Here is a 27,960-nt window from a genome sequence, read left to right as displayed (position 1 = left end):
GTGTCTTTAGGGTAGAGAGCATAGAGATATAAAGCAAAGTCTCTTGCCAAAAATGAGTGTTATGGTACCAATATTTGAGTAGAATGAAGAATCTTCCATTGAGTAGAAAGAGAATTTGTAACATATCTGTGTTTGATGTTTAAGGCATAACAGCTTAATAATGACACTCTTCCTCAGACAGGAAGCCTGAAATGTCCTACTTCGACCTAAAGTCTAGTAATAAAACTGGACATACACAGGCAACATGTCATTAATTCTCAAACTTTAACGAATCATATATAACCTAATATAATGGTTCTCAAGTCTGTACATCACGTCACCTGTATGAAAAATATGAGGAAACAGAGACTTCTTTTACACTATTGGTGAGGTGGATAAATTGATAGAGTCTTTGTGGAGAGAATCTGGCAAGGCTAATCAAAATTTAAAATGCACATACACTTTGTTCCAGCAGTTCTACCTCTAGTAATTTATTTTTGCCCTCATATATCCATAAGACATGCAAATAATTATATGTGAAGATTTTTTTTTTTTCTTTTTCTGCAGAGACAGGGTTTTACCATGTTGCCCAGGGTGATCTGGAACTCCTGAGCTCAGGTAATCTACCCACCTCAGCCTCCCAAAGTGCTGGGATTACAGGTGTGAGCCATCATGCCTGACCAGGATTTTTTTTTTTTTTCCAGCATTATTTCTTTTGTTGTTGTTGCTGTTGTTTTGAGAGATGGAGTCTCACTCTGTCACCCAGACTGGAGTGCAGTGGTGCGATCTCGGCTCCCTGTAACCTTCACCTCCTGGGTTCAAGTGATTCTACTGCCTCAGCTTTCCAAGCAGCTGGGACTATAGGCGTGCGCCACCACACCCAGCTAATTTTTGTATTTTTAGTAGAGACGGGGTTTCACTATATGTTGGCCAGGCTGGTCTTGAACTCCTGACCTCTGGTGATCTGCCCACCTCGGCCTCCCAAAGTGCTGAGATTATAGGCGTGAACCACCATGCCTGGCCATAGCATTATTTCTAATAGTGAAAAATTGGAAACATGCTAAGTGTCTATCAATATAGCATGAGTTAGATTTATGATGTCACCATTCAATTGAAACACTACATATCTACCAAAAAGAATGGTGTTCCAATATGGAAAGATATCTAAGATTTATTAAGAGAAAAAGCACATTGCAGAACACTGGGATCCTATTTGCTTTTTTTTTTTTTTTTTTGAGACAGAGTCTTGCTCTGTCACACTGCAACCTCCGCCTCCCGGGTTCAAGCGATTCTCCTGCCTCAGCCTCCTGAGTAGCTGCCACCATGCCCAGCTAATTTTTGTGTTTTTAGTAGAGAAGGGGTTTCACCATGTTTGTCAGGCTGGTCTTGAACTCCTGAACTCGTGATCCACCTGCCTCAGCCTCCCAAAGTGCTGCGATTACTGGCGTGAGCCACTGCACCTGGCCATGAATTTTTTTTTTTTTTAAAGAGCTGTTCATATTCTTATTGCCTAGAAGATGTCTGAAATTACACCCAAGAAACTCTTTTTGAGACGGAGTCTTGCTCTCTTGTCCAGGCTGGAGTGCAATGGCGTGATCTTGGCTCACTGAAACCTCTGCCTTCCAGGTTCAAGCGATTCTCCTGCTTCAGCCTTCTGAGTAGCTGGGACTACAAGCGCCCGCCACCACATCTGGCTAATTTTTTGTATTTTTAGTAGAGACAGGGTTTCAACATGTTGGCCAGGCTGGTCCCGAACTCCTAATCTCAGGTGGTCCACCCACCTTGGCCTCCCAAAGTGCTGGGATTACAGGCATGAGCCACTGCGCCCGGCTAAAACTCTTTTTTTTTCTTTTAAGATGGAGTCTCGCTCTGTCGCCCAGACTTGAGTGCAGTGGTGCGATCTCAGCTCACTGCAAGCTCTGCCTCCCGGGTTCACACCATTCTCCTGCCTCAGCCTCCCAAGTAGCTGGGACTACAGGCGCCCGCCACCACACCTGGCTAATTTTTTGTATTTTTAGTAGAGACAGGGTTTCACCATGTTAGCCAGGATGGTCTCAATCTCCTGACTTCGTGATCCTCCTGCCTCGGCCTCCCAAAGTGCTGGGATACCAGGCATGAGCCACCGTGCCCGGCCAGAACTCTTAATAGTAGTTATTTATGCACGCTGGGATTGGAAGACATTTACTTTTTACTGGATGTCTTTCCGTATTGTGTGCTTTTTTTTTTTTTATGTAGGGCATACATTACTTAAGTAATTTTAAAGCCTCCATAAGTAAGTGTGATTTCCTGCCCATGTTTGGCAAAAGGAATTGCATTGGTGGTAGACTTACATTATAGTCTTACCTGGAGTAGCACAGGAGGACCCAAGGTTAATAGGTGAACTTCGAGGCAAGCCTTAGCATTGAGGTTGCCATCAGCATTGCTTGGTTGATGTGTTCGTTCTTCTGGGATGGATTACAACCTTTACTGGACTTTATACTTTTCACCAGTAAGGCTTTAAAAAAGGAGTTGAAACATCAGAGAAGTAATTATCCAGACAGTAATATTCACTGGTAAATAGTCTTCCAGCCTGTGGCACAATTGGTTGATTCTTTTACGTTAAAGAATGCAGCCTCAGCTGCTCTGCCTATGGAGTAGGATTCTTTTATTTACTTTCTTAATAAACTTGCTTGCCCCTGGCTCCCCCCCACCAAAAAAAGAAGGCAGCCTCCTTTTTGCGAATGGTAATTTCCTATAGTTTCCTCGTAGAATTGTGGAGTTACCTATGCTGAGGTTATAGGTTAGGGTATTGAGATCCAGAGTTGCCACTTCTGAGGTGTCACAACTGCTAATGGTAAAACCATTTCTAAAGCCCAGTTCTTGTGACTTTGTCCAGTGATTGCCTGTTCACCGTTTCATGCTGCCTTCCCATTTGAGCATTCCCAGGAGGAAGGGGAGGTTGCCAGGGACCTAGTACCATAGTCCGACCTTGGAATCGTTGAATATGAGGGAAAGCGTTGGCTTCTCCCTTCTTTCTCCCAAACATTGGAAGTACTTTTGGCTGTTAAAAAGCACCCCTTGTTCCATGTGGAATCCCTTGTTTAAAAGAAGTAAAATATGTACCTCCTGTCCTCCACAGACCTGAGGACCAGTGTGATCTCAAGAAGGTTACAGGTAAATGTAGATGTCTCTAACTGAAAGGTGGCTTTTACAGGTTAGAGAAAAGAGAGAACCCTGATCTGAAGGCTATTTTATGAAGTAATTAAAATGTTCTAAACTTTAAAAATAACTGCTCAAATAATTGTGTTGTATAGTTACTTATCAACTGGAGGGGCTGATAAGTATTCTTCTAAAACATTTTTAAGGAAATTTTTTCCTATTTTCTAATTTGCTAATTTTGCTCAAGTAGTTTGTTAGATATTGTTAATATAGATGTTGGTTATAACTGAATGAAAGGGAACAACTACTTTGACATTTTGAAAAACAAGCTTCATTTTCTTCTAGTCTAATGGATGGGATCCCAATGATATGTTTCGATATAATGAAGAAAATTATGGTGTAGTGTCTACGTATGATAGCAGTTTATCTTCGTATACGTAAGTTTGAAAAGTTTGTTTTTATTTTAGTGCATTTGTCTTTGATTTTCATCAGCTTAATTTATGATGAATAAATGTTTGTTAGTTTTTAAGTTAAACAATTACATGAAATAATTTTTCTCTTATTACCAACTGTGATAAATTTCCATTAAAAAAAGGGAATAAATGTAGTTTGCCTATACCCTGTTTTTATGCTCTAAACAAATTTTCGTTTTGTCTTTTTTTTTCTTTTGAGACGGAATCTCGCTGTGTCGCCAGGCTGGAGTGCAGTGGTGCAATCTCGGCTCACTGCAACCTCTGCATCCCGGGTTCAAGCGATTCTCCTGCCTCAGCCTCCCGAGTAGCTGGGACTATAGGCGCGTGCTACCATGCCCATCTAATTTCTGTATTTTTAGTAGAGACGGGGTTTCACCATGTTGGCCAGGATAGTCTCAATCTCTTCACCTCGTGATCCACCTGCCTCGGCCTCCCAAAGTGCTGGGATTACAGGTGTGAGCCACTGTGCCTGGCCGGTTTTGCCTTCTAAGTTGTTAAAAAATATCTAAATTTGCAAGGGCAGAGATTATGGTGAACAGTTTAACCAGTTTTTGAAATATGTTCCTCTGGAGAAAAGGTAACAGAAAAAAAAGTTAGAATTTTGATTTATAAATACACAGATCACTATAACTTTTAGTTTTAGTTTTTGTTTTTACCAGTATTCTAAACTCTAAACTTTCTTAGTAGTTGATTATGACAGATACATAAACTGTGGCTTTAAAGGACTCATTTTGTTTTTCTTTTCCTCATGTTTCAGAGTGCCCTTAGAAAGAGATAACTCAGAAGAATTTTTAAAACGGGAAGCAAGGGCAAACCAGTTAGCAGAAGAAATTGAGTCAAGTGCCCAGTACAAAGCTCGAGTGGCCCTGGAAAATGATGATAGGAGTGAGGAAGAAAAATACACAGCAGTTCAGAGAAATTCCAGTGAACGTGAGGGGCACAGCATAAACACTAGGTATTTAAAGGAAATCATGATGCAGTATTTTGGATACACAACTCAAGGTCTGTGTGAGACGGTGTACTGTTATTATATTTCCGCTTCCTTTAATATAGCTTAGGTAGAGAATGCAAGTAGAATTGGTTTAAGATCTGTTAGAGAAAAGGTTATGGTGATCTTGGAAAATATGCTTTTGAGAGTAAGCTCTGTGGAGCCAAGTGTTGGTATATCACGGTGAGCAATCCAAGATCTTGAAGAGCTTGTTAAAATAGTTATCTGGTGGGGGACATGTGTAACAATCACAGCAGTACAATATGATTTGCTTGGTTTTAAAGGCATGTTCAAAGTACTAGGAACATACAGAATGAGGAGGAGCTAGCATAACCTGTAGAGTCAGAGAAAACCTCATTGAGGAGGTGACATTTTGTGATAAGATAATAGGGTCTTTGACACTCAGAGAAGAGTTGGGAGAAGAGTTTATCACCTGATGAAAAGCCATGTACAAGCATGGCTATGAGAAAATTTGGCCAGCTCAGGAAAGGGCTGGTTGTTGCATGTGTCTGGAACACAGGATCTGTGTCAGGTGCAGCAGTGGCAGTTGATAGTAGGAACTGAGGTCATTAAAGGACTTGGCATGTCATGCTAAAGAGCACCCTGTTGGAAGGAGATGGGGTGAATAAACCCTGGGGCATTGAGGACTGGCTGAGACACAGAGAACAGTTAGTGCACTTAAATAGTTCAACTGTGAGAATTTGGTAACCACCTAGTTAAGGGATGAGCCTGAGGTTTATTTGATAACTAAGTGACTTAATGGATGTACTGGTAAGAGAGATAGGAAACATGGAGCAAGTTTGAGGGGAAAAACAGTGACTCCGTTTGTGCAGCTAATTGCATATGTGGGCTTGTGGGTCTTTCATTTATTCATAAACATGTGTTGAGAAATACCTGCTACCTATCTAGTAAAGTAAGAGATGCATCCTCTCTTAAAGGCAGTCAGCTTAGAGTCTGGTGATTTGAATTGACATGTCCACTGATAGATGTTGACACTGTGAGACTGGCGGTTCAGTTTGAGGTTTCATCAGCATTGCCGATATTGGAGCCATGAAAAACCAAAGAACAGCCAGTGAGAGAAGAGATCTCAGAGAAAATAAAATTGAGAAAGTGAAGGACAAAAAATGTTGTGAAGATAGACCAAGATTGATGGAATCAGCCATAGAGAGGTCAAGTGGGATGAGAATGAGCACACATCTGTTAAACTTTGTGCTTAGGAGCAGAATCTAAGGGAAGGGACAGTCCAGAGGTTAGAACTCAGGGTAAGATGGAAGAACAGGGGCATCTGGGAGTGAGGCAGTTTGGTTTAGTGTAGAACCTTTTTGTAACAAGCATTCCCTTCTGTCTAGATGACTTTTAGATATGTTTCATTGGCTTGGTACCTTTTAGAATAAAATGATTTAGAGGATCTCTCATTTTCAGGGAAAATAAATATATTCCTCCTGGACAAAGAAATAGAGAAGTCATATCCTGGGGAAGTGGGAGACAGAATTCACCGCGTATGGGCCAGCCTGGATCGGGCTCCATGCCATCAAGATCCACTTCTCACACTTCAGATTTCAACCCGAATTCTGGTTCAGACCAAAGAGTAGTTAATGGAGGCAAGTATTTTGACCAGACTTGTCAATATCATTGATAAAATAGTTTTCTAAATACTTAAAATACTTAAAATAGTTTACATAACTGATATGAATGTGCACTTTAATGATTTGGTGAGTAGCTTTCACTTCAGCATTACTTAAAATTGGCTTTTGTGGATATTAAATTAGTAAAACATTGTATACGTCATTGACATATATATTATTTAGCATGATGAAATATTCATGATGTACTAAGATAAAGTGCTACATTTAACCCAAGACAATCACTTGGCCAAAAACACTTCACATATAAAGAAATTGGAAACTTTGGGTAGGTTCTCAATTTTAAAAACACTGGATAATAAAATTTTTTAGACGTAATTTATATGGAAAATTCTAACCTATGTGCAACACTGTGGTTAATATAGATCAATTTTCATTATTTGTTTCTATATTATGCTTACTTCAAGAATACAAGACATGATCAAGAGTCATGTGAAGAAAGTGACTAGAGAAATTTGCTTAAAAAACAACAAAAACAACCCTTAGTCTAAGGGTGGATGTTACAGTTTAGCAACTTAAGTAAAAGAAACCTGAATCTTTAGTAGGAAGACATTTTTTACTCTACCTCTAAATCTAGGTTGAATATATCTTGTAGGTTGTGGATCTTTTCCATAAATCAGGGATACTGAACAACAGTTCTATGGATGGTATGGAAATAGTAATAGCAATAGTATGTTACTAACTTTGTGGGAAAAGAGTGGACATTCAATTTTAGCTATTTAAATTTGGAAAGTTAGATGAAAATAGAGAACACTAAGTTTCCAATTTCATTTGTTTTCATTGAGTCTTTTCTCCAGAATTCCTCTCCAAATGGACACTCTTGAGTATTTTCAGTACTTAATATTGGGGGTGAAATTTCTTTGCTCACTGAGGAAAGATTTTAGTTGTTTATAAACAGAATTTTAAAGTTAAAAAACCTGAAGGGGGCTGAGAAATATATGATACTTAAGTGTGTGGAACCCTATGGAGAGGAGACCTGGACTGTTTGATAAGATTAAGGTAAGTGATATGTAATGTTAAATACTAGCTGTATCTTTACCTAGGCATATCCATCAGTATAAATTTATTTGGTGATGACTGCTTTGTAGTTGCAGTATTTATTAAGCAGTCACTTAGATAAGTGTTTAACTGTATAAATTATTTAGAAGGTCTCCCTTTTTCTAGTTTAATGAGGTCAAGACTTTTTTTTTTTGAAATAGCAATGAATATTATCATTTGATACTCACAGGAGTCACAAACTCTAGAAGAGTAATGTTTTATTTCTACTTAAATGGGACTTGCTTAATAAGATTTCAAACTGAGTTCTGGGTTCAAGTGTAAACCTGATGAAAATCATAGATAATTGTAAGGAACCAGCATTTCTAATTGGATATAATAGCTACTGCTTATTTTCGTTATGCCTCAGAGTTAAAACTAATACAGTAAATAATCTTATTCCTGAATAGGAATTATTGTGATTTATTATGTGAAATTATCTAGTGTATGTTATATTCCTTTAAACAACCAGTTACTGAGAAACAGTTATAGAAGCAGGATTAATAGGCAAAGTCTTAACTGTCTTCTTCAATAGTGTGTATAGATCCTAATTAACCCTTTGGGAACGTGTATTCATTTAAACAGACTTAATCTTAAGGAGGTTAAAGTAAAATGTGAATTTATGTCAGTTAAGTTATGCTAAAACTTATCACAAATCAAATGACTGTCCTCAAAGGGTTAAAATGTACAAGAAATCATTTTTGTCATTTTACTTTTTTTCTGTTTACTTTTTTCCCTCATTTTTTTCTTTAGTTTTTATACTTTCCTTCATATCATTTGTTCTGTCAGGTGTTCCCTGGCCATCGCCTTGCCCATCTCCTTCCTCTCGCCCACCTTCTCGCTACCAGTCAGGTCCCAACTCTCTTCCACCTCGGGCAGCCACCCCTACACGGCCGCCCTCCAGGCCCCCCTCGCGGCCATCCAGACCCCCGTCTCACCCCTCTGCTCATGGTTCTCCAGCTCCTGTCTCTACTATGCCTAAACGCATGTCTTCAGAAGGTACAATACCACAATTTGTTCATGTTTTTGTTTGTCTTTGTTTAACTCCTATGTGAGTTTATAATTACAAAATAGTTTCCTCTTCATTATTTAATAACCTATAATTTCTGTGTTTTAACTTTAGTTTATTAAAACTATTTCTATTAACCTTTTGTTCATTAGAGAGAAATTTGATAAATGTGTGAAGCTATAAACTCTCTTGAATTGTTGTTAAAAAGGGGGTTTATCTCTGCCTGATAATTATGCTTCTTTACAGCCCCAGAAGGGTCTGCCCCACAGCCTTCCCCCTCCTTATTTGCACTGTATACAGTAGTTAAACAAATGAACTTTCTTCAGCCAGTCTTGAACTTAGGTTCATTTTACAGCTCTTTGGCCAAGGTCCTAGTGAACCTTCCTATTGGCCATAAGCAGGGATGGTGTTTTCCGGGTCTTTTTTGAGAGCGACAGCCCATGTAGCTGACTTTGCGTGTCTGCCCTTAGATTAAAGTAGTTTGATTTTTAGAATGCCAGAAGAATTCTAAATTTAACTGAGTAATTTTTTTAAAGTTAGCTTTGCAATCTTACATAGTGAAAGGCTGCTTTAATCTGGAAGAAGTCCTTGATCTGAGATAAAATTGATAAAAACGACATATGAATTTGAATATTTAGCTATTTCTTTCCTCGTCAAAAATAAGAATAAAATCTTGTAATTCTTATTCAGTATTTGGCGCTAAATCCATCATTGCCACATATCAAATACAGGGATATGTTGTAGAAAGGTAACATTCTAATTTAAATGCCACCCATATATTAAAAACCTGTTTTCTGAATCATAATGTCCTTTTGATACTAGTTCTGAATATTTGTGTTAAAATTTTAATCTGATTTGTTCATTAAAATTAGTTAATATTGCTTATGTTGGGACTAATAAAGTTTTCCGCACAAAATGTGTTTCTCCTGCTTCCCTGGAGAAAACTGTATTGGCTACTTTTAAATAAATTGTTACCATCTAAGCAGGCAGGTCATATGACTTTGACTGAAGCATCTAACCTTGAAGAGCAAGTTCCACTGATTTTCAAGGTGACTTCTTTGCTCAAAAGGGCCTTAATAGTGGTCACTAAATGCAAAGTTCTGTTGATATTTTTCTTGTAGTCCATCATTTGAGTAAGCGATGTTTATTTAATGAGAATATATTAAATAAAACATGATCATTAATGACTGTGAACATCTTTATTACATTAAGATTTAAGGACTGCTCATGGACTAACTTCACACAGAAAATACTTTCTGCGTCATTCAGAGATGTTGAATATTTCCATTTGAAAATTACAGTGTATAACATTAGCATTCTTCTAAAGATCATGTTCGTGTTTAAATTCCTGTTGGAAGCCAGGCATGGTGGCTAACGCCTGTAATCTCAGCACTTTGGGAGGCTGAGGCAGGTGGATCACTTGAGGTCAGGAGTTTGAGACCAGCCTGGCCAACATGGTGAAACCTCGTCTCTACTAAAAATACCCAGCTACTTGGGAGGCTGAGGCAGGAGAATCACTTGAACCTGGGAGGCAGAGGTTGCAGTGAGTTGAGATCATACCACTGCACTCCAGCCTGGGCGACAGAGACAGACTCTGTCTTATAAAAATAAAAATAAAATAATAATTCTATTGGCAACATATATTAATTTGAAGTTCTAAAGAGTTTGGCAGCTGGGTGAGAGAGTGAGGAGATTTGGCTTTGACATTAGGGAAGTTTTCGCTTGGTGTTAACACCAGTAGGCTTCTCTGATGAGGGCCATTCTGTCCACTCTTTTACCTAATAGATTGGTCTAATGCACAGTAGACTGATTTAGAAAGAGTAGTCACTAGTGGCATGGCAGAATCAATAATGTAGAATTTTGACAATTCATATAGTGCTGATTTCTCCCCCAAATGTCAGTTATTTTGGTCATCTATTAATAGACTAATACAAGTCATCCCTTTAATAGAATTTTCAGCTCACAGCCTGCTAAGCCTAAGAAACTGCTTACAGGTTACTGCTGACTGTTTTAAGCCGAGTTTTAAAATTGATGATCATGATAGAAGAGATAAATAAACTAAAATTTTAGAGAAATTTAAGAAGGGTATGTACATATATTTTAGTGGTATCGGGGTGTATAGGGATTAATAGTCTTCTGTTTAAATTTTTTTTTTTCTAATTTTAGAAGTAATATAGAAAATTCGGGTCAGGGAAAGGTAAAATATATGGAAAGTTAAAAATATTTTATCATGTAGTCATAATTTCTAGTAACATATTTCTTTACAAATAAGACATAGTTGAAACAGATTGCTACAGTTCTTTTAAGAGTTGACATCTTATTGTTGATTTCTTACCACCAACTTCATCCCTCCCTTTCTTTAAAAATAAAGGGAAATAATAAAATTTATTTATAAAACTTTGTGGCATTCCACAAAATAATTCTGAAAGAATTAGTATGGCCAAAAAAATATGTATGGTGTTTTTTTTTTTCTATTTTTAACCAAGGAAAAACTGTAGAGTGAGTGAGTGTGTGTGCATGTGTGTGTGAATGGGTGTATTTAGCAGAAAAGTAGTACTGATGAATATCATGGCATTTATGTGATGTTCACTGTTTCTTCCTTAGGGCCTCCAAGGATGTCCCCAAAGGCCCAGCGACATCCTCGAAATCACAGAGTTTCTGCTGGGAGGGGTTCCATATCCAGTGGCCTAGAATTTGTATCCCACAACCCACCCAGTGAAGCAGCTACTCCTCCAGTAGCAAGGACCAGTCCCTCGGGGGGAACGTGGTCATCAGTGGTCAGTGGGGGTAGGTAACACTTGGGCATAATGATGGTACTCATTTTGTCATTACACTAGATATAAAGAGGGCTGAGCTACAACTCTGTTTGAGGAAGTGTAAGTATGTATATGTTAAAAATAGTAGAATCACCAGGAATTGGGAAACCCATATTTTTATTCTGGGCTCTACCACTTATTCATCATATATTAAAGCAAGTCAGACACTCATTCTGAAGTTGAGATTTCTCAGTGAGTAAAGTGTTAATAATTCTTGCCTAGTCTACATTATGGGATTGTGATGAGATTCCTATAAGGTTCATAAATACAGATATATTGTAAAACTATAAAGTTTTGTAAAGTACCTCTCTAATATGAGGCAAACACAGTATGTAACACTATTTGGAGGGACCGTATTTCCTTATCTTTTTAGCAGCTTTGTTTATCAGTACATTCTATAAACATTTATTTTTGGCTTACATTGTAGTGTGTTTCTATAGCATCTTTATATGGCACTAATTCCCAACTATATTTCCATAATAAGGAATATCAAATACAAATAAAGGGTCCAAGTTTTATTTGTGATTAGCATAAGGAATATGCTGACAGCAGCTATAAAAGTATAAAAATTAGGCTGGGTGTGGTGGCTCACGCCTGTAATCCCAGCACTTTGGGAGGCTGAGGTGGGCGGATCACAAGGTCAGGAGATCGAGACCATCCTGGCTAACATGGTGAAACCCCGTCCCTACTAAAAGTACAAAAAAAATTAGCCGGGCATGGTGGCGGGTGCCTGTAGTCCCAGCTACTTGGGAGGCTGAGGCAGGAGAATGGCGTGAACTCGGGAAGCGGAGCTTGCAGTTAGCTGAGATCACGCCATTGCACTCCAGCCTGGGCAACAGAGCAAGACTCTGTCTCAAAAAAAAAAAAAAAAAAAAGTTTAAAAATTAGACGTTGACATGATTTTACAATAAGGCTGACTGCTTTTGCTACTTTGCCAATCAGTCCTTAGTGCTTTGTTCCCATAACTGTGGTAAGCAAGAGCTTACAAAGAATACTTAAAACAAACAAACAAACAAACAAAAAAACACTTTTTCTCTTTTAATCAGTCCATAGAACCTTTAAAAGAAACAAGATCGGCCAGTTGCTGTGGCTCATGCCTGTAATCCCAGCACTTTGGGAGGCCGAGGTGGGTGGATCACTTGAGGTCAGGAGTTCAAGACTGGCCTGACCAACATGATGAAACCCCATCTCTACTAAAAATACAAAATTAGCTGAGTGTGGTGGCTATTTGAGAGGCTGAGGCAGGAGAATCATTTGAACCCAGGAGGTGAAGGTTGCAGTGAGCCAAGATCACACCATTGCACTCCAGTCTGGGTGACAAGAGCGAAACTCTATCTCAAAAAAAAGAAAAAAGAAACAAGATCTTCAAGCTTAAGGAAACAAAAACAAAACTCAGCTGTGTTAAATCTGTTTTTAGTTGCTATACATTTCTGCTCAGCTTCATGTGATGCACATTCATGTAATTGTATCCTAAATTCCTTTGTACTTTTTATTTTCTTCCTTGGTCTTCAATTATCTTAAGACTACCAAGAAAACAAAAATTTTAAAAATCTTCTTCAGCCGATCAGGCGCAGTGGCTCACGGCTGTAATCCCAGCACTTGGGGAGGCTGAGGCGGGCAGATCACGAGGTCAGGAGTTCAACACCAGCCTGGCCAACATTGTGAAACGTCGTCTCTACTAAAAATACAAAAATTAGCTGGGCATTGTGGCGCGTTCTTGTAATCCCAGCTGCTCGGGAGGCTGAGGCAGGAGAATTGCTTGAACCAGGACCCGGGAGGTGTAGGTTGCGGTGAGCGGAGATCGCGCCACTGCACTCCAGCCTGGGCTATAGAGCGAGACTCCATTTAAAAAAAAAAAAAAAAAATCTGCTTCAGCTATTCTGTTAATCTTTTGACATTACTTAGATGGTCTGGAAATAAATTTTGAGAATAACATGATTAGAAGTGAGAGAGTATAAGCATAGTTTTGGAGATACACTCAGAATAGCATTATAGATTTGCTCTTTTTACTAATTGGAAAAATGGCAGTTGTTGAATAATAGTTTTCTTCCGTGACCCTTGTGACTTAAAAAAAAAAAAAAACACTGAAATGAAATAATCGAACCATTTTCTCTAAACCTTTGAATCTGAGCTCTGCAGTTAGGTTTATAATGGTATATGAAACCTATTAGATATATACTTGGAAGTCATATGGGATACAAACCCTGCTTTTATTATCTTCCCCTTTTGACTAACTTGGGTCTCAAGTTTCCTTAATTACTGCACAGTGGACCTTGATGTTGCTATAAAGAATGTGTAGGGCTGGGCATGGTGGCTCATGCCTGTAATCCCAGCACTTTGGGAGGCCAAGGTAGGCAGATCACCTGAGGTCAGGAGTTTGAGACCAGCCTGGCCAGCATGGTGAAACCCCGTCTCTACTAAAAATACAAAAAAATTAGCTGGTTGTGGTGGCGAGTGCCTTTAATCCCAGCTACTCCAGAGGCTGAGGCAGGAGAATCACTTGATACATTTAGTTAGGAGAGAAAATCATACTTATGTTAGTAATTGCTGCTGTTCTTCATATACTTGTGGTTTTGATTGCCAGCAAATTCCTAACATTTTGGAAAAGAAAACAGTAATGGGATAAAGGGTAAGGGCTAGAGAGGACTGTTTTATTTACCTAGATCTTCAGAGAAGCCTGAAGCCTCTTTTAGGAAGTAACATTTGAACTGAGAATGTAATAAATACATTTTCCCTTTCTTCTAGTTCCAAGATTATCCCCTAAAACTCATAGACCCAGGTCTCCCAGACAGAACAGTATTGGAAATACCCCCAGTGGGCCAGTTCTTGCTTCTCCCCAAGCTGGTATTATTCCAACTGAAGCTGTTGCCATGCCTATTCCAGCTGCATCTCCTACGCCTGCTAGTCCTGCATCGAACAGAGCTGTTACCCCTTCTAGTGAGGGTATGTAACAAAGGGCTTCTGGATCCATAATCTCAGCTGTGAAATTGAATGTTAGAGGGTGATATTATATGAAAAAATTCTAGGTTATTTTTATTCATAGACAAGTATTTTTAGTGCACATTTAAAAGTTTATGTAAATTTTGATGTTGTTTAATAATACTAATTTAATATAGTGTCTGTGTTACAAAGGTTAACATTCCTGGGTGTCAAATACCTACATAAATAAAATTATTGGTGTTTCATATGACATCTGCAAAGGAAAAAAAGCCTCTGTTTAAATGAAAGCATTATTTTCCAAAAACATAGGAAATCAAAATTATTGTTCAGTGTTTTCTTGTTTTGCTTTTCTAACTTCTCTGAATTTTTTTTAAAAAATTGTTTTCTAGCTAAAGATTCCAGGCTTCAAGATCAGAGGCAGAACTCTCCTGCAGGGAATAAAGAAAATATTAAACCCAATGAAACATCACCTAGCTTCTCAAAAGCTGAAAACAAAGGTTAGAGTTTAAAGAGTCATTAAGCTTAACTGTAGAAATAGGAAGAAGTATGTCTAATTTCATGCCCATACAGAATATTTTTGTTTAACATTTCTTCTTACTATTGTGATAGATAAATGTATTGACAAATTCCAAAATCCAAATTTAATATTTGAAATTATTTTCTGATCTTATATCTTATTCTAATTTCTATCATCTCATACTAAAAAGAATGTGATGTTAAAGTTTAAAAATAAACCTGTGTCTTAACAGTTCTTAATTTTACAGGTATATCACCAGTTGTTTCTGAACATAGAAAACAGATTGATGATTTAAAGAAATTTAAGAATGATTTTAGGGTAAGTATTGTACTAACTGATGAATTTGAGTTTTAGAAAATAAGCATTACTAAAGATTTATCTATTTATAAAAATGCGTTATGTATACAGTCAGAAACATCAAACCATATATGTAGAAAGCAGAACATTTTTAAAGTGGTCTTTGCCTATCCTTTAAGTGGGATGACTAAAATCATGAGATTTGGTAACAACAATATGTAGGTATCAAATGAGAGTATAGCCCTGACATTTGAAACCACCATAGCACAGCTTACTATTTGATGGTCATTTGATTACTTTGTTCAGTGAAGCTAGATATTAGTAGAGCAAGGCCAAGTCATTAACAATCTAGTGTGGCAAATGGAAGATGTACTGGACTCTGGTGTTCTGAGGTAGTTGGAGATTTATACTTTGTACACAAATATATTGTGGTCAAAATCTTTCTGTAACATTATTTCTCTGTCTTAGCACAGGCTTTACTTAACATCTCTCCTTGATTGTCATTTCATTCTTTTGCACGTTATTTACTATAGATATCAAGGTAGATTTTGAGACCAACCAATAAATCTTGAAACTTAGCTTCTTAGAAAGGAAAATCTAAATACCAGCCTTTTAAAAAAAAGTAGCTGAATTAAAGGATGAGTGAACCAAAGGCAAAGGTAGCCTTTCCTCAGCCTGTGTTTTAGCTTTCTAAATGTTAACAATAGCTTCATTCTTGACTTATTGGTAACATTCAAAATACTACTTATTATTTCATACTTTAGCACATGTATCTATTCAGCTTTAATGCTATTAACAGTTGTTAACCTAAGTTTTCATTTGTTGGTGGGCACGGTGGCTCACACCTGTAATCCTAGCACTTTGGGAGGCCGAGGTGGGCAGATCACCTAGGGTCAGGAGTTCGAGACCAGCCTGGTCAACATGGTGAAACCCTGTCTCGATCAAAAATAGAAAAATTAGCTAGGCATGGTGGCGCGCACTTGTAATCCCAGCTACTTGGCAGGCTGAGGCAGGATAATCGCTTGAACCCAGGAGACAGAGGTTGCAGTGAGCCGAGATCACACCACTCCACTCCATCCTGGGCGACAGAGCAAGACTGCATCTCAAAAAAAAAAAAAAAAAGTTTTTCAATTTGTTAAACAATAGTTAACACATACAAATGATACAAAGAATATTGAATATGATCATGTGCCCACTACCCAGCTTAGTAAATAAAGCATTCTAACACAGTTAAACTCCTCTTATGTATTTGCCCCTCCTCAGCTGCTTCCCCCTGTTCCCTTCCAAAAGGAAGGGTTTCTTTTCTGTGCAGTTCTTTATATTTATACTGCATATGAATATATCTGTGAGCAATAGATGATATTTTGCATAATCTTAAATTTGCTATAAATGATGTCTTTTTTTTTTTTTTAATTGATCATTCTTGGGTGTTTCTCGCAGAGGGGGATTTGGCAGGGTCATAGGACAATAGTGGAGGGAAGGTCAGCAGATAAACAAGTGAACAAAGGTCTCTGGTTTTCCTAGGCCTTCCGCAGTGTTTGTGTCCCTGGGTACTTGAGATTAGGGAGTGGTGATGACTCTTAACGGGCATGCTGCCTTCAAGCATCTGTTTAACAAAGCACATCTTGCACCGCCCTTAATCCATTTAACCCTGAGTGGACACAGCACATGTTTCAGAGAGCACAGGGTTGGGGGTAAGGTCATAGATCAACAGGATCCCAAGGCAGAAGAATCTTTCTTAGTACAGAACAAAATGAAAAGTCTCCCATGTCTACTTCTTTCTCCACAGACGCAGCAACCATCCGATTTCTCAGTCTTTTCCCCATCTTTCCCCCTTTTCTATTCCACAAAGCCGCCATTGTCATCATGGCCCGTTCTCAATGAGCTGTTGGGTACACCTCCCAGACGGGGTGGTGGCCGGGCAGAGGGGCTCCTCACTTCCCAGAAGGGGCGGCCGGGCAGAGGCGCCCCCCACCTCCCGGACGGGGCGGCTGGCCGGGCGGGGGCTGACCCCCCACCTCCCTCCCGGATGGGGCGGCTGGCCGGCGGGGGCTGACCCCCCACCTCCCTCCCGGACGGGTTGGCTGCCGGTTGGAGATGCTCCTCACTTCCCAGACGGGGTGGCTGCCAGGCGGAGGGGCTTCTCACTTCTCAGATGGGGCGGCTGCCGGGCGGAGGGGCTCCTCACTTCTCAGATGGGGCGGCCAGGCAGAGACGCTCCTCACCTCCCAGATGGGGTCGCGGCCGGGCAGAGGCGCTCCTCACATCCCAGACGGGGCAGCGGGGCAGAGGCGCTCCCCACATCTCAGACGATGGGTGGCCGGGCAGAGACGCTCCTCACTTCCTAGACGGGATGGTGGCCGGGAAGAGGTGCTCCTCACTTCCCAGACTGGGCAGCCGGGCAGAGGGGCTCCTCACATCCCAGACGATGGGTGGCCAGGCAGAGATGCTCCTCACTTCCCAGACGGGGTGGCGGCCGGGCAGAGGCTGCAATCTCGGCACTTTGGGAGGCCAAGGCAGGTGGCTGGGAGGTGGAGGTTGTAGCGAGCCGAGATCACGCCACTGCACTCCAGCCTGGGCACCATTGAGCACTGAGTGAACGAGACTCCGTCTGCAATCCCGGCACCTCGGGAGGCCGAGGCTGGCGGATCACTCGCGGTTAGGAGCTGGAGACCAGCCCGGCCAACACAGCGAAACCCCGTCTCCACCAAAAAAATACGAAAACCAGTCAGGCGTGGCGGCGCGCACCTGCAATCACAGACACTAGGCAGGCTGAGGCAGGAGAATCAGGCAGGGAGGTTGCAGTGAGCCGAGATGGCAGCAGTACAGTCTAGCTTTGGCTCGGCATCAGAGGGAGACCGTGGAAAGAGAGGGAGAGGGAGACCGTGGGGAGAAGGAGAAGGGTGGGGGGAGAGGGAGAGGGAGAGGGAGAGGGACAATGATGTCTTGCTGTAGGTATTCTTCCCCATTTGAATTTTTTCCTCAGCATTATTTTTTTTAACATCATTCAGTCTCCTCTTATACTACACTTGGATTGAATTTAATATCTCATGAAGAAAAAACATTTTTACTTTGAAGCATGTGAATTAGCATGTTTTTGTAACAGCTTTATTGAGATATAATTTACATATATAAATCAACCGTTTAAAGTGTATAAATCAGTGGTTTTTAATGAGATATAATTTACATATATAAATCAACCACTTAAAGTGTATAAATCAGTGGTTTTTAAAATATTCACAATGTTGTACAACCGTCTCCTCAGTTGATTTTAAAACATACTCTTCACCCCCAAAAGAAACCCCGTGCCCGGTTTAGCAGTCGTTCCACATTTGCCTCCAGCCCTTCTCTTTCCCCTACTCCCAACCCTAAGCAACCGTTAATCTACTTTCTGTCTCTATGGATGGGCTTATTTGGGGCAAATTCCATTTCATACAAATGGAATAATAAAATATGTGGCTTTTATGACTGGCTTCTTTCACTCAGAGTAGTGTTATAAAGGTTCATCCATGTTGGAGCATGTTTCAGTACTTCATTTCTTTTTGTGACTGACTAATATTCCTTGATGTGGATAATACCACATTTTGTTTATCCATTAATCAGTTTGTAGCTATTTGTGGTGTTCTCACTGTTTGACTATTCTGAATAACACTGCCACAAACATGAGTGTGCAGTTTTTTTCTCGTCCTATCTTTTCATTTCTTTTGTGTACCTACCTAGGAGTTGAATTGCTGGGTCATATGGCAACTGTGTTTAACCTTTTGAGGAACTACCAAGCTATTTGCCAAGATATCTGCACTATTTTACATTCCCACCAGCAGGGTATGAGGGTTTCTGTTTCTCCACATCCTTGCTAACACTTATTGTCTTGTCTTTTTTGATTATAGTCATCCTTGTGGGTGTGAAGTGTTAACCTCATTGTGGCTTTAATGTGCAGTTCTTTCATGGCTAATGATGTTGAACATCTTTTGTGTTTATTGGCCATTTATATATCTTCTTTGGATTGATGTCTGTTCAAATCTTTACCTATTTTAAAAATTGAGTTGTCTTTTTATTATTGGATTGTGGGAGTTCTTTATATATTGTGTGTACAAGTCCCTGTTAGATACATGGTTTGCAAATGTTTTCTCCTGTTCTGTTTGTTGTCTTTTTGCTTTTTCATCCCTTGAAGCACAAAAATTTTTAATTTTGATGAAGTCCAATTTATCTGATTTTGAAGTAAGCTTTTGGTGTCGTATCTAAGAAAATACTGTTTCATCAATCATTAAGGTTTATTACTCTTCTGGGTTTTTTTAAGAATTACATTTAGAGGTGTGATCCATTTGGAGCAACTTTTTTTTTCTTTTGACACACAGTCTCGCTCTTTTGCTTAGGCTGGAGGGCAGTGGTGCAGTCTTGGCTCACAGCAGCCTCAGCCTCCTGGGCTCAAACGAGTAGCTGGTACTACAGGTGTGCACCACCACACCTTGCTATTAATAACTTTTGTATTTTTTTGTAGAGACAGAATTTCGCCATGTTGCCCAGGCTGGTCTCAAACACTTGGACTCAAGTGACACGCCCACCTCAGCCTCCCAAAGTGAAAAATTGCTTTCACCTTGCACTGCGGACTCGCCCTGAATTCTTTCTTGTGCAAGATCCAAGAGCCCTCTCTGGGGGTCTGGATCGGGACCCCTTTCCTATAACAATATTATGAGAATAACATTTGATTTTTTTTAAGTGAAACAAATTGTTATTAAAAAATTAAAAAAGGTCATAGGAGAGTGACTTGGTGCTCAGCCCATTTTGAGCAGTTATTTAATATAGCATAAGGTGGGGTTCAAATTCATTCTTTATATTAATTTTTTATTTCTAATTGACACATAACCATACACTTATAACCATTTTTACTGTGTAAGTTCAGATTCATTATTCCATATGTAGATATTAGCTGTCCCAGCACCATCTGTTAAAAAGACTATTCTTGGCCAGGCACAGTGGCTCTCAACGCCTGTAATCCCAGCACTTTGGGAGTCCCAAGCAGGCAGATCACATGAGGTCAGGAGTTCGAAACCAGTATGACCAAATGGTGAAACCGCATGTCTACTAAAAATACAAAAATTACCTGGGTGTGGTGGCGCACACCTGTAGTCTAGTCCCACTACTGTAGTGGCTGAGGCAGGAGATTCGCTTGAACCCAGGAGGTAGAGGTTGCAGTGAGCTGAGATCATGCACTCCAGCGTGGGCGACAGAGTGAGACTCCATCTCAAAAAAAAGACTCTTCTTTCCTCCATTGAATTATCTTCACATGCTTGTTGGAAGTCTGTTGACTACAAATGTGAAAGTTTATTACTGGACTCTGAATTGTCCTCCACTGAATCTCTATGTCTTATCCTTATGGCAGTACCATACTGTCTTGATTAGAGTTACTGTATTTTAAAAGGCTGTACTTTTTCAGTTAGCAGAAAACATTTTAGCTATCAGCACAACTTTCTGTAAACCTTCATTAATGCTTGACTTAAATTCCAAGAAGGAGCAACATAAAAAGTCTTATCTCTTTAGGAGTTTTAGTCTTACTACTTTTAGGTGCCTGAATAACCAAATGTATTATTTAGCCTCTTACTAATAACTCCTTGATCCATAGGGGCATACCAGGAAGAAAAGAAGTGGTTTTTAAAAAATGAGAGTGGGCCGGGCACGGTGGCTGATACCTATAATCCTAACACTTTGGGAGGCTGAGGCGGGTGGATCACTTGAGGTCAGGAGTTTGAGACCAGCCTGGATAACATGGCGAAACCCTATCTTTATTAAAAATATATAAATTAGCCGGGCATGGTGGCACATGCCTGTAATCCCAGCTACTCAGGAGGCTGAGGCAGGAGAATCACTTGAATCCAGGAGGTGGAGGTTGCAGTGATCCGAGATTGCATCAGTGGGCGACAGAGCGAGAATCTGTCTCAAAGAAAAAAAAGAGAGTGGAAAAAAAAAATATGTGTCCCAGAACTTAAATTTTAATTAAAAAAAATAAAAGAGTGAACTTTCTAATTGTTCTCTTCAGATAATATAATGTTATTCTCTTATGTTTTATTGCGTATTTCCTGTGTACCAGATGCTGTTCTTCATGCTTGTATGTTAAATCTTGTCTAACATCTCTGTCAAGCAAGTTCTGTTTGTATCTGCACTGTGTATATTAGGCAGCTTGGGCAAAGAGAAGTTAAGTAATCTGCCCAAACTCACATGGCTAGTAAGTAAGAGGGCTGGCCATCTGGTGTTTAAGCTTCTAGCAGTGCTTTGAATAGTAACTAATGCATAGTGCATGCTGCACTGTCAGTCAGTGATTCATTAGAGCTAACTTCATGACATGCTCATAGCCCCAAACTGCATTTGTTCACAAATATCTGTAGTCCTTCATTTAGGCAGAAATAGAAATACCTTGTGTGTTTGTTGTTCCTTCCCTTTTGAGCCATATGCAGAGTGCTGATAGCTTTATTTGTGTAAGAATTGCTAGTAATTTGATCTGTTTTGGGTTAATAATGTGGGTTTTAGAGGTAAATGGACCTAGGTTTGAATGTTGGCCTCTATACATCATGTGCGTAACATTGTGGCATGCTATCTACTTCCCCCAAGCCAGAATGGGTTAATTTTAGAACCTGCTTCATAGTGTTTCTGTGAGAGCTCAATGAGATATTGCCTATAAAGTGTTTAGCATAGTGCCTAGCACATGGTATGTATTCAATACATGTTCATTCTTACTAGCAAAATATAGATGACCCAGTATTGTACAGAGAATGTACAATGGTGTCATTGTACCATTCCATGTGGAGTCACATAAGACTTTCAGTTTTCTGCTGGGCATGATGGCTCACTCCTGTAATCCCAGCACTTTGGGAGGCTGAGGTGGATGGATCAGCTGAGGTCAGGAGTTCGAGACCAGCCTGGCCGACATGATGAAACCCCATCTCTACTAAAAATACAAAAAATTAGCCAGGCGTGGTGGCAGGTGCCTGTAATCCCAGCTACTCGCAAGACTGAGGCAGGAGAAATGCTTGAACCCGGGAGGCGGTTGTTGCCATGAGTTAAGATTGTGCCGCTGCACTCCAGCCTGGGCAATAAGAGCGAAACTCCGTCTCCAAAAAAAAAGAAAAAAAAGAACTTAAGTTTTCCATTAGATTTAGTATAGCGCAGAGAGGAAATACAGCAGAGTGCTATATTCCATATATAGCAATATAGCATTAGAACAATATATTCCAATACAGCAGAGTGCTATATTCAGATACCAACTAGTGGACTTGCTATTTGTAAGATGGCAATAATAGTATCTACATCAAATAGGGCCGTTGTGAAGACTAAATGAATAAGTCTATAAATAGTTTAGAACAGTGTCTGGACAGGTACTGTGGCTCATGCCTGAATCTTAGCACTTTGGGAGGCTGAGACAGGTGGATAGCTTGAGCTCAGGCATTAAAGACCAACCTGGGTAACATGGTAAAACCCTGTTTCTACAAAAAAATACACACATTAGCCAGGTGTGGTGGCACATGCTAATAGTACCAGCTACTCAGGAGGCTGAGGTGGGAGAATCACTTGAGCCTGGGAGATGGAGGTTGCAGTGAGGTGAGCTTGCACCACTGTGCTCCAGTCTGGGCAACGGAGTCAGACCCTGTTTGGAAAAAAAAAAAAAAGTGTCCAACCCATAGTAAGAAATGCAGATGTGTTTGACATTGTAAGAAAAAGCAACACCAAAAGTCTGATTTTCGCCTTCACTCAAGAACCCTTATGATAATTAAACTCCGAAGTCCTTGGCAATATATATAGTTGGTCTGTTATGTGGATCGCCTCTACTAAAGATTTTTGTGAACAAATGAAAGTTTAAGTAGTAAGTTCCTACATCGTGACTTAAATTGCCAGTGTGCCCACATAAATACCCTGTCAACATTTGCCCTTAGCCACTTGACTCTTTAGCTATATTGGTAATGCAGTAAAGCTTGAGATGCGCCAGAGTTGCATAATGCTGTTTGCCATGACACCAAGAGCCTTGGTAATGAAACCATTGAAATTGGTTTGCCTATACTGAGGCTGAAGAGGTATCTTGGCTCTCTAATTTTAAGGCAACCTTTTTGGCTGTGTAGGTTTCTCTTTAGCTTGTTTCTCACCACCTGGGGCTGTGGCTTAGGTCCGTTGTCCTAACCTGTGGCTTAGGTTCTGTTTTTGTTGCTTGTACTTGCTCCCCCTTTTTTCAGCCATTCCTGTTTTCTTTCTTTTGTAGAGGATGCCATCTTAAATCATCTTCAGCCAGTGGTAGCATTTTATTTTTTCTGGTCTGCAAACTTAAAAACCTCATCACTTATTTTGCTAATATCTTTGTCTTCTGTTCTTTTTGATGGTCCTTGGTTTTGCAGTCTACTTTAAAGGTTTTTATTTTTTTATGGGTACATAGTAGACGTATTATTCATAGGGTCTGTGAGATATTTTGATAAAGGCATATAATGTGTAATAATCACATTAGGGTAAATGGGGTATCCATCACCATCATCATTCATCATTTCTTTGTGTAATGAACGTTGCAATTGTACTCCCTCAGTTATTCTAAAAAGTAGAACAAATTAATGCTGACTCTAGTCACCCTACTTTGTTGTCAAATACTAGATCTTATTCATTCTTTATTTAACTTTTTAAATTTTAAAATTATTTTATTTATTTATTTATTTATTTTTAGACGGAGTCTCACTCTGTCGCCAGGCTGGAGTGCAGTGGCACAGTCTCAACTCACTGCAACCTCTGCCTCCAGGGTTCAAGTGATTCTCCTGCCTCAGCCTCCTGAGTAGCTGGGACTACAGGCACGTGCCACCACGCCCAGCTAATTTTTGTATTTTTAGTAGAGATGGGGTTTCACTATGTTGGCTGGGATGGTCTTGATCTCTTGACCTTGTGATCCGGCTGCCACAGCCTCCCAAAGTGCTGGGGTTGCAGGCGTGAGCCACCGTGCCCGGCCTTTAAAATTATTTTAAATCATTTTAATATCTTTTTCATTTCTGCCTCCGGTCCTGCAGAGTTCTTATTCATTCTTTCTAAATTTTCTTTGCACCCACTAATCACCTCATTTCCCTTCTTCTCCCCATTACCCTTCCCAACTTCTGGTAACCATTCTGCTATCTCCATGTGTTCAATTGTTTTTATTTTTAGTGCCTGCAAACGAGTAAGAATATGCAAAGTTTATCTTTCTGTCCGTGGCTTATTTTACTTAACATAATGTCCTCCAGTGCCATCTACATTGCTGCAAATGACAGGATCTCATTCTTTTTTATGGCTGAATGGTAATCTATTGTGTATATATACCACATTTTCTTTCTCCATTTGTCTGTCAGTGGACACGTAGGTTGATTCCAAATCTTGGCTATTGTGTATATAGTGCCGTAGTAAACATGGGAGTGCAGATATTCCTTCAATAAACTGATTTCCTTTCTGAGTATATACCTAGCAGTGCAATTGCTGGATCATATGGTAGCTCTATTTTTAGTTTTTTGAGGAATTTCCATACTGTTCTCCATAGTGGTTTTACCAATTTACATGTCCACCAACAGTGTGTGAAGGTTCCCCTTTATCCACATCGTTACCAGCATTTATTATTGCCTGTCTTTTGGATAAAAGCCATTTTAACTGGGGTGAGATGATATCTTGTTGTAGTTTTAATTTCCATTTTTCTGGTGATCAGTAGTATTGAATACCTTTCGTATACCTGTTTGCCATTCATAAATAACGATGAGGTCTTGCTGTTTGGCCCAGGCTGGTCTCGAACTCCTGGGCTCAAGCAATCCTCCCACCTTGGCTTCCCAAAATGCTGAAATTATAGTTGTGAGCCACTGCACCTGGCCTTGTATGTCTTCCTTTTTTTTTTGTTTTGTTTTGTTTTTGAGACAGAGTCTCACTTTGTTGCCCAGGCTGGAGCGTAGTGGTGTGATCTTGGCTCACTGCGCCCTACACCTCCCGGATTCAAGCAATTCTCCTGCCTCCTGCCACCATGTCTGCCTAATTTTTGTATTTTTAGTAGAGACGGGATTTCTCCTTGTTGCCCAGGCTGGTCTTGAACTCCTAACCTCAGGTGATTTACCTGCCTCAGCCTCCCAAAGTGCTAGGATTACAGGCATGAGCTGCTGCGCCCAGCCTGTATGTCGTCTTTTGAGAAATGTCTATTCAGATCTTTTGCCCATTTTTAATTGAGTTACTAAAATTTTCCCTATGGAGTTGCTTGAGTGCCTTTTATATTCTGGTTATTGATCCCTTGTCAGATGAGTAGTTTGCAAATATTTTCTCCCATTCTGTGGGCTGTCTCTTCACTTTGTTGATGGTTTCCTTTGCTGTGCAGAAGCTTTTTAACTTGATGTGATCCCATTTGTCCATCTTTGCTTTGGTTGCCTGTACTTTTGGGGTATTACTCAAGAAATCTTTGCCCAGAGTAATGTCCCTGGGAGTTTAATGTTTTCTTTTAGTAGTTTCATAGTTTGAGGTCTTAGATTTAAATCTTTAATCCATTTTGATTTGATTTTTTTTTTAATATGGTGGGACACAGGGGTCTGGTTTCATTCTTCTGCATATGGATATCCAGTTTTCCCAGCACCATTTATTGAAGAGACTGTCCTTTCCTCAGTGTATGTTCATGGCTTCTTTGTGGAAAATGAGTTCACTTAGACGTATGGATTCATTTCTGAGTTCTCTGTTCTGTTCCATTGATCTATATCTTTTTTTATGCCAGTACCATGCCATTTTGGTTACAATAATTTGAAGTCAGATAATGATTCCTCCCGTTTTGTTCATTTTGCTCAATATGGCTTTTGCTCTTTTGGGCCTTTTGTGGTTCCCTACAAATTTTAGAATTATTTTTGTCTACTTCTGTGAGGAATGTCATTGGTATTTTGATAGGGATTGCACTGAATCTGTAGATTGCTTTGAGTATTATCAACATTTTAGCAATATTAATTCTTCTAATCCATAAACATGGAATCTCTTTTCATGTTTTTTCTGTGTCATCAATTTCAGTGTTTTAAAGTTGTCATTATAGAAATCTTTTACTCATTTGGTTAAGTTTATTCCTAAGTATTTTATTATATTTGTAGCTATTGTAAATGGGATTGCGTTTAAAAAATTTTTTCAGATTGTTTGCTTAAATATTGTTTAAGCAATTTGCTTAAGCAAATTTTTAAAATTTATAAAAGCAAATTGTTAAGCAATTGCTTTTATATTGTTAAATATAAAAATGCTCCTGATTTTCGTATGTTGATTTTTGTATCCTGCAATTTTACTGAATTTGTTTGTCAGTTCTAATAGGTTTTTCTTTTTTGGAGTCTAGGTTTTTCCAAATGTAAGATCATATTATCTGCAAACAAGGATAATTTGACTTCTTCCATTCCAGTGTGGATGCTTTTTATTTCTTTCTGTTGTCTGATTGCTCCAGTTAGGACTTCCCAGTGTTAATGTTGAATAACAATGGTGAAAGTGGGCATCCTTGTCTTGTTCCAGATCTTAGAGGAAAGCCTTTCAGTTTTTCCCTTTTCAGTATGGTACTAGTTATGGGTCTGTCATATATGGCTTCTGTTTTGTTGAGGTATATTCCTTCTGTACCCAGTTCTTTGGGGTTTTTTTGTTTGTTTGTTTTTGAGATGGAGTCTCACTCTGTCACCCACGCTGGAGTGCAGTGGCGCAATGTTGGCTCACTGCAAGCTCCGCCTCCTGGGTTCATGCCGTTCTCCTGCCTCAGCCTCCCAAGTAGCTGGGACTACAGGTGTCCGCTAACACGCCCGGCTAATTTTTTGTATTTTTAGTAGAGACGGGGTTTCAGTGTGTTAGCCAGGATGGTCTCGAACTCCTGACCTCGTGATCTGCCCGTCTCAGCCTCCCAAAGTGCTGGGATTACAGGCGTGAGCCACCACGCCTGGCCAAGAGTTTTAATCATAAGGGGATGTGGCATTTTATGTGATATAAATTATATATTTATATCATGTGATATATATTTATATCATACACAGTATAAATAATATATATATATTTTTTAGTCTTTGTCTTTTATTCTGTTAAGATGTACCATGTTTATTGATTTGCATATGTCGAACCATCCTTGCATCCCTGGGATGAATCCCACTTAGTCATGATGAATGATCTTTTTAATGTGTTACTGAATTCGGTTTGCTAGTATTATATTGAGGATTTTTGCATAATGTTCTTCAGAGACACTGGCTTCTAGTTTTCTCTTTTTGATGTGTCCTTTGGTTTTGTATAGGGTAATAGTGGCCTCGTAGAATGAGTTTAGAAGTATTCCCTCTTCCTGTATTGTGTTAGAATAGTTTCAGTAGGATTGGTATTAGTTCTTCTTTAAAGGTTTAGTAGAATTCAGCAGTGAAGCCATCAGGTCCATGGCTTTTCTTTGCTGGGAGACTATTTCTTATAGCTTTGATCTCGTTACTTGTTATTGGTCTCGTTACTTGTTATTGTATTTGGGTTTTGGATTTCTTTGTGGTTCAATCTTGGTAGGTTGTATGTGTCTAGGAATTTATCCATTTCTTCAAGGTTTTCCAATGTATCAGCATATAGATGCTCATAGTAGTCTCTAATGATCCTTTGAATTTCGGTGGTAACAATTATAATGTCTCCTTTTTCATCTCTCATTTTATTATTTGGGTTTTCTCTTTTTTTTCTGAGTCTGGCTAAAGGTTTGTCAGTTTTGTTTATCTCTTCAAAACAATTTATTGTTTTATTGATCTTTTGTATTTTCTTCATTTCAATTTTATTTATTTCTGCTTTGATCTTTTTTTATTTCTTCTACTGATTTTAGGTTTTGTCCTTGCTTTTCTAGTTCTTTGGGATGTATTGGCAGATGAAGTTTTTCCACTTTTTTGATGTAGGCACTTACTGCTGTAAACATTCCTCTTATTGTTGCTTTTACTGTATCCTATAGGTTTTGATAAGCTGTGTTTCCATTTTCATTTGTTTCAAGGAATTTTCCAGTTTTCTTCTTAATTTCTTCATGGACCCACTGGTCATTCAGGAGCATATTGCTTAATTTTCATGTATTTGTATACTTTCCAAATTTCCTCTTGTTATCTAGTGTTATTTTATTTTATTTTTATTTTTGTTTTTTTGAGATGGAGTCTCGCTCTG

General features: G+C 39.3%; 1 protein-coding gene across 50 annotated transcripts in view; it reads left to right on the top strand.

The window, feature by feature from the left end:
• Positions 1 to 27,960, top strand: part of ATXN2 (ataxin 2) — a 146,707-nt gene that overhangs the window by 74,535 nt on the left and 44,212 nt on the right. For 30 of the 50 annotated variants that reach the window (XM_054663571.1, XM_054663565.1, XM_016924240.3 and 27 more), the window contains 8 exons: positions 3,463 to 3,554; positions 4,348 to 4,545; positions 6,001 to 6,179; positions 8,046 to 8,255; positions 10,870 to 11,052; positions 13,827 to 14,024; positions 14,411 to 14,518; positions 14,786 to 14,856. In XM_054663571.1, coding sequence (XP_054519546.1) covers positions 3,463 to 3,554; positions 4,348 to 4,545; positions 6,001 to 6,179; positions 8,046 to 8,255; positions 10,870 to 11,052; positions 13,827 to 14,024; positions 14,411 to 14,518; positions 14,786 to 14,856 — 1,239 coding nt within the window. Of the gene's footprint in view, positions 1 to 3,462; positions 3,555 to 4,347; positions 4,546 to 6,000; positions 6,180 to 8,009; positions 8,256 to 10,869; positions 11,053 to 13,826; positions 14,025 to 14,410; positions 14,519 to 14,785; positions 14,857 to 27,960 lie in introns of all 50 variants that reach the window. The other 20 variants (XM_054663578.2, XM_054663575.2, XM_054663573.2 and 17 more) reach the window with 2 other exon arrangements.

The sequence above is a fragment of the Pan troglodytes genome, chromosome 10 (genome assembly GCF_028858775.2).
Source record: "Pan troglodytes isolate AG18354 chromosome 10, NHGRI_mPanTro3-v2.0_pri, whole genome shotgun sequence".
NCBI classification, from domain to species: domain Eukaryota; kingdom Metazoa; phylum Chordata; class Mammalia; order Primates; family Hominidae; genus Pan; species Pan troglodytes.
This window is presented reverse-complemented; position numbering and strand designations above follow the sequence as displayed.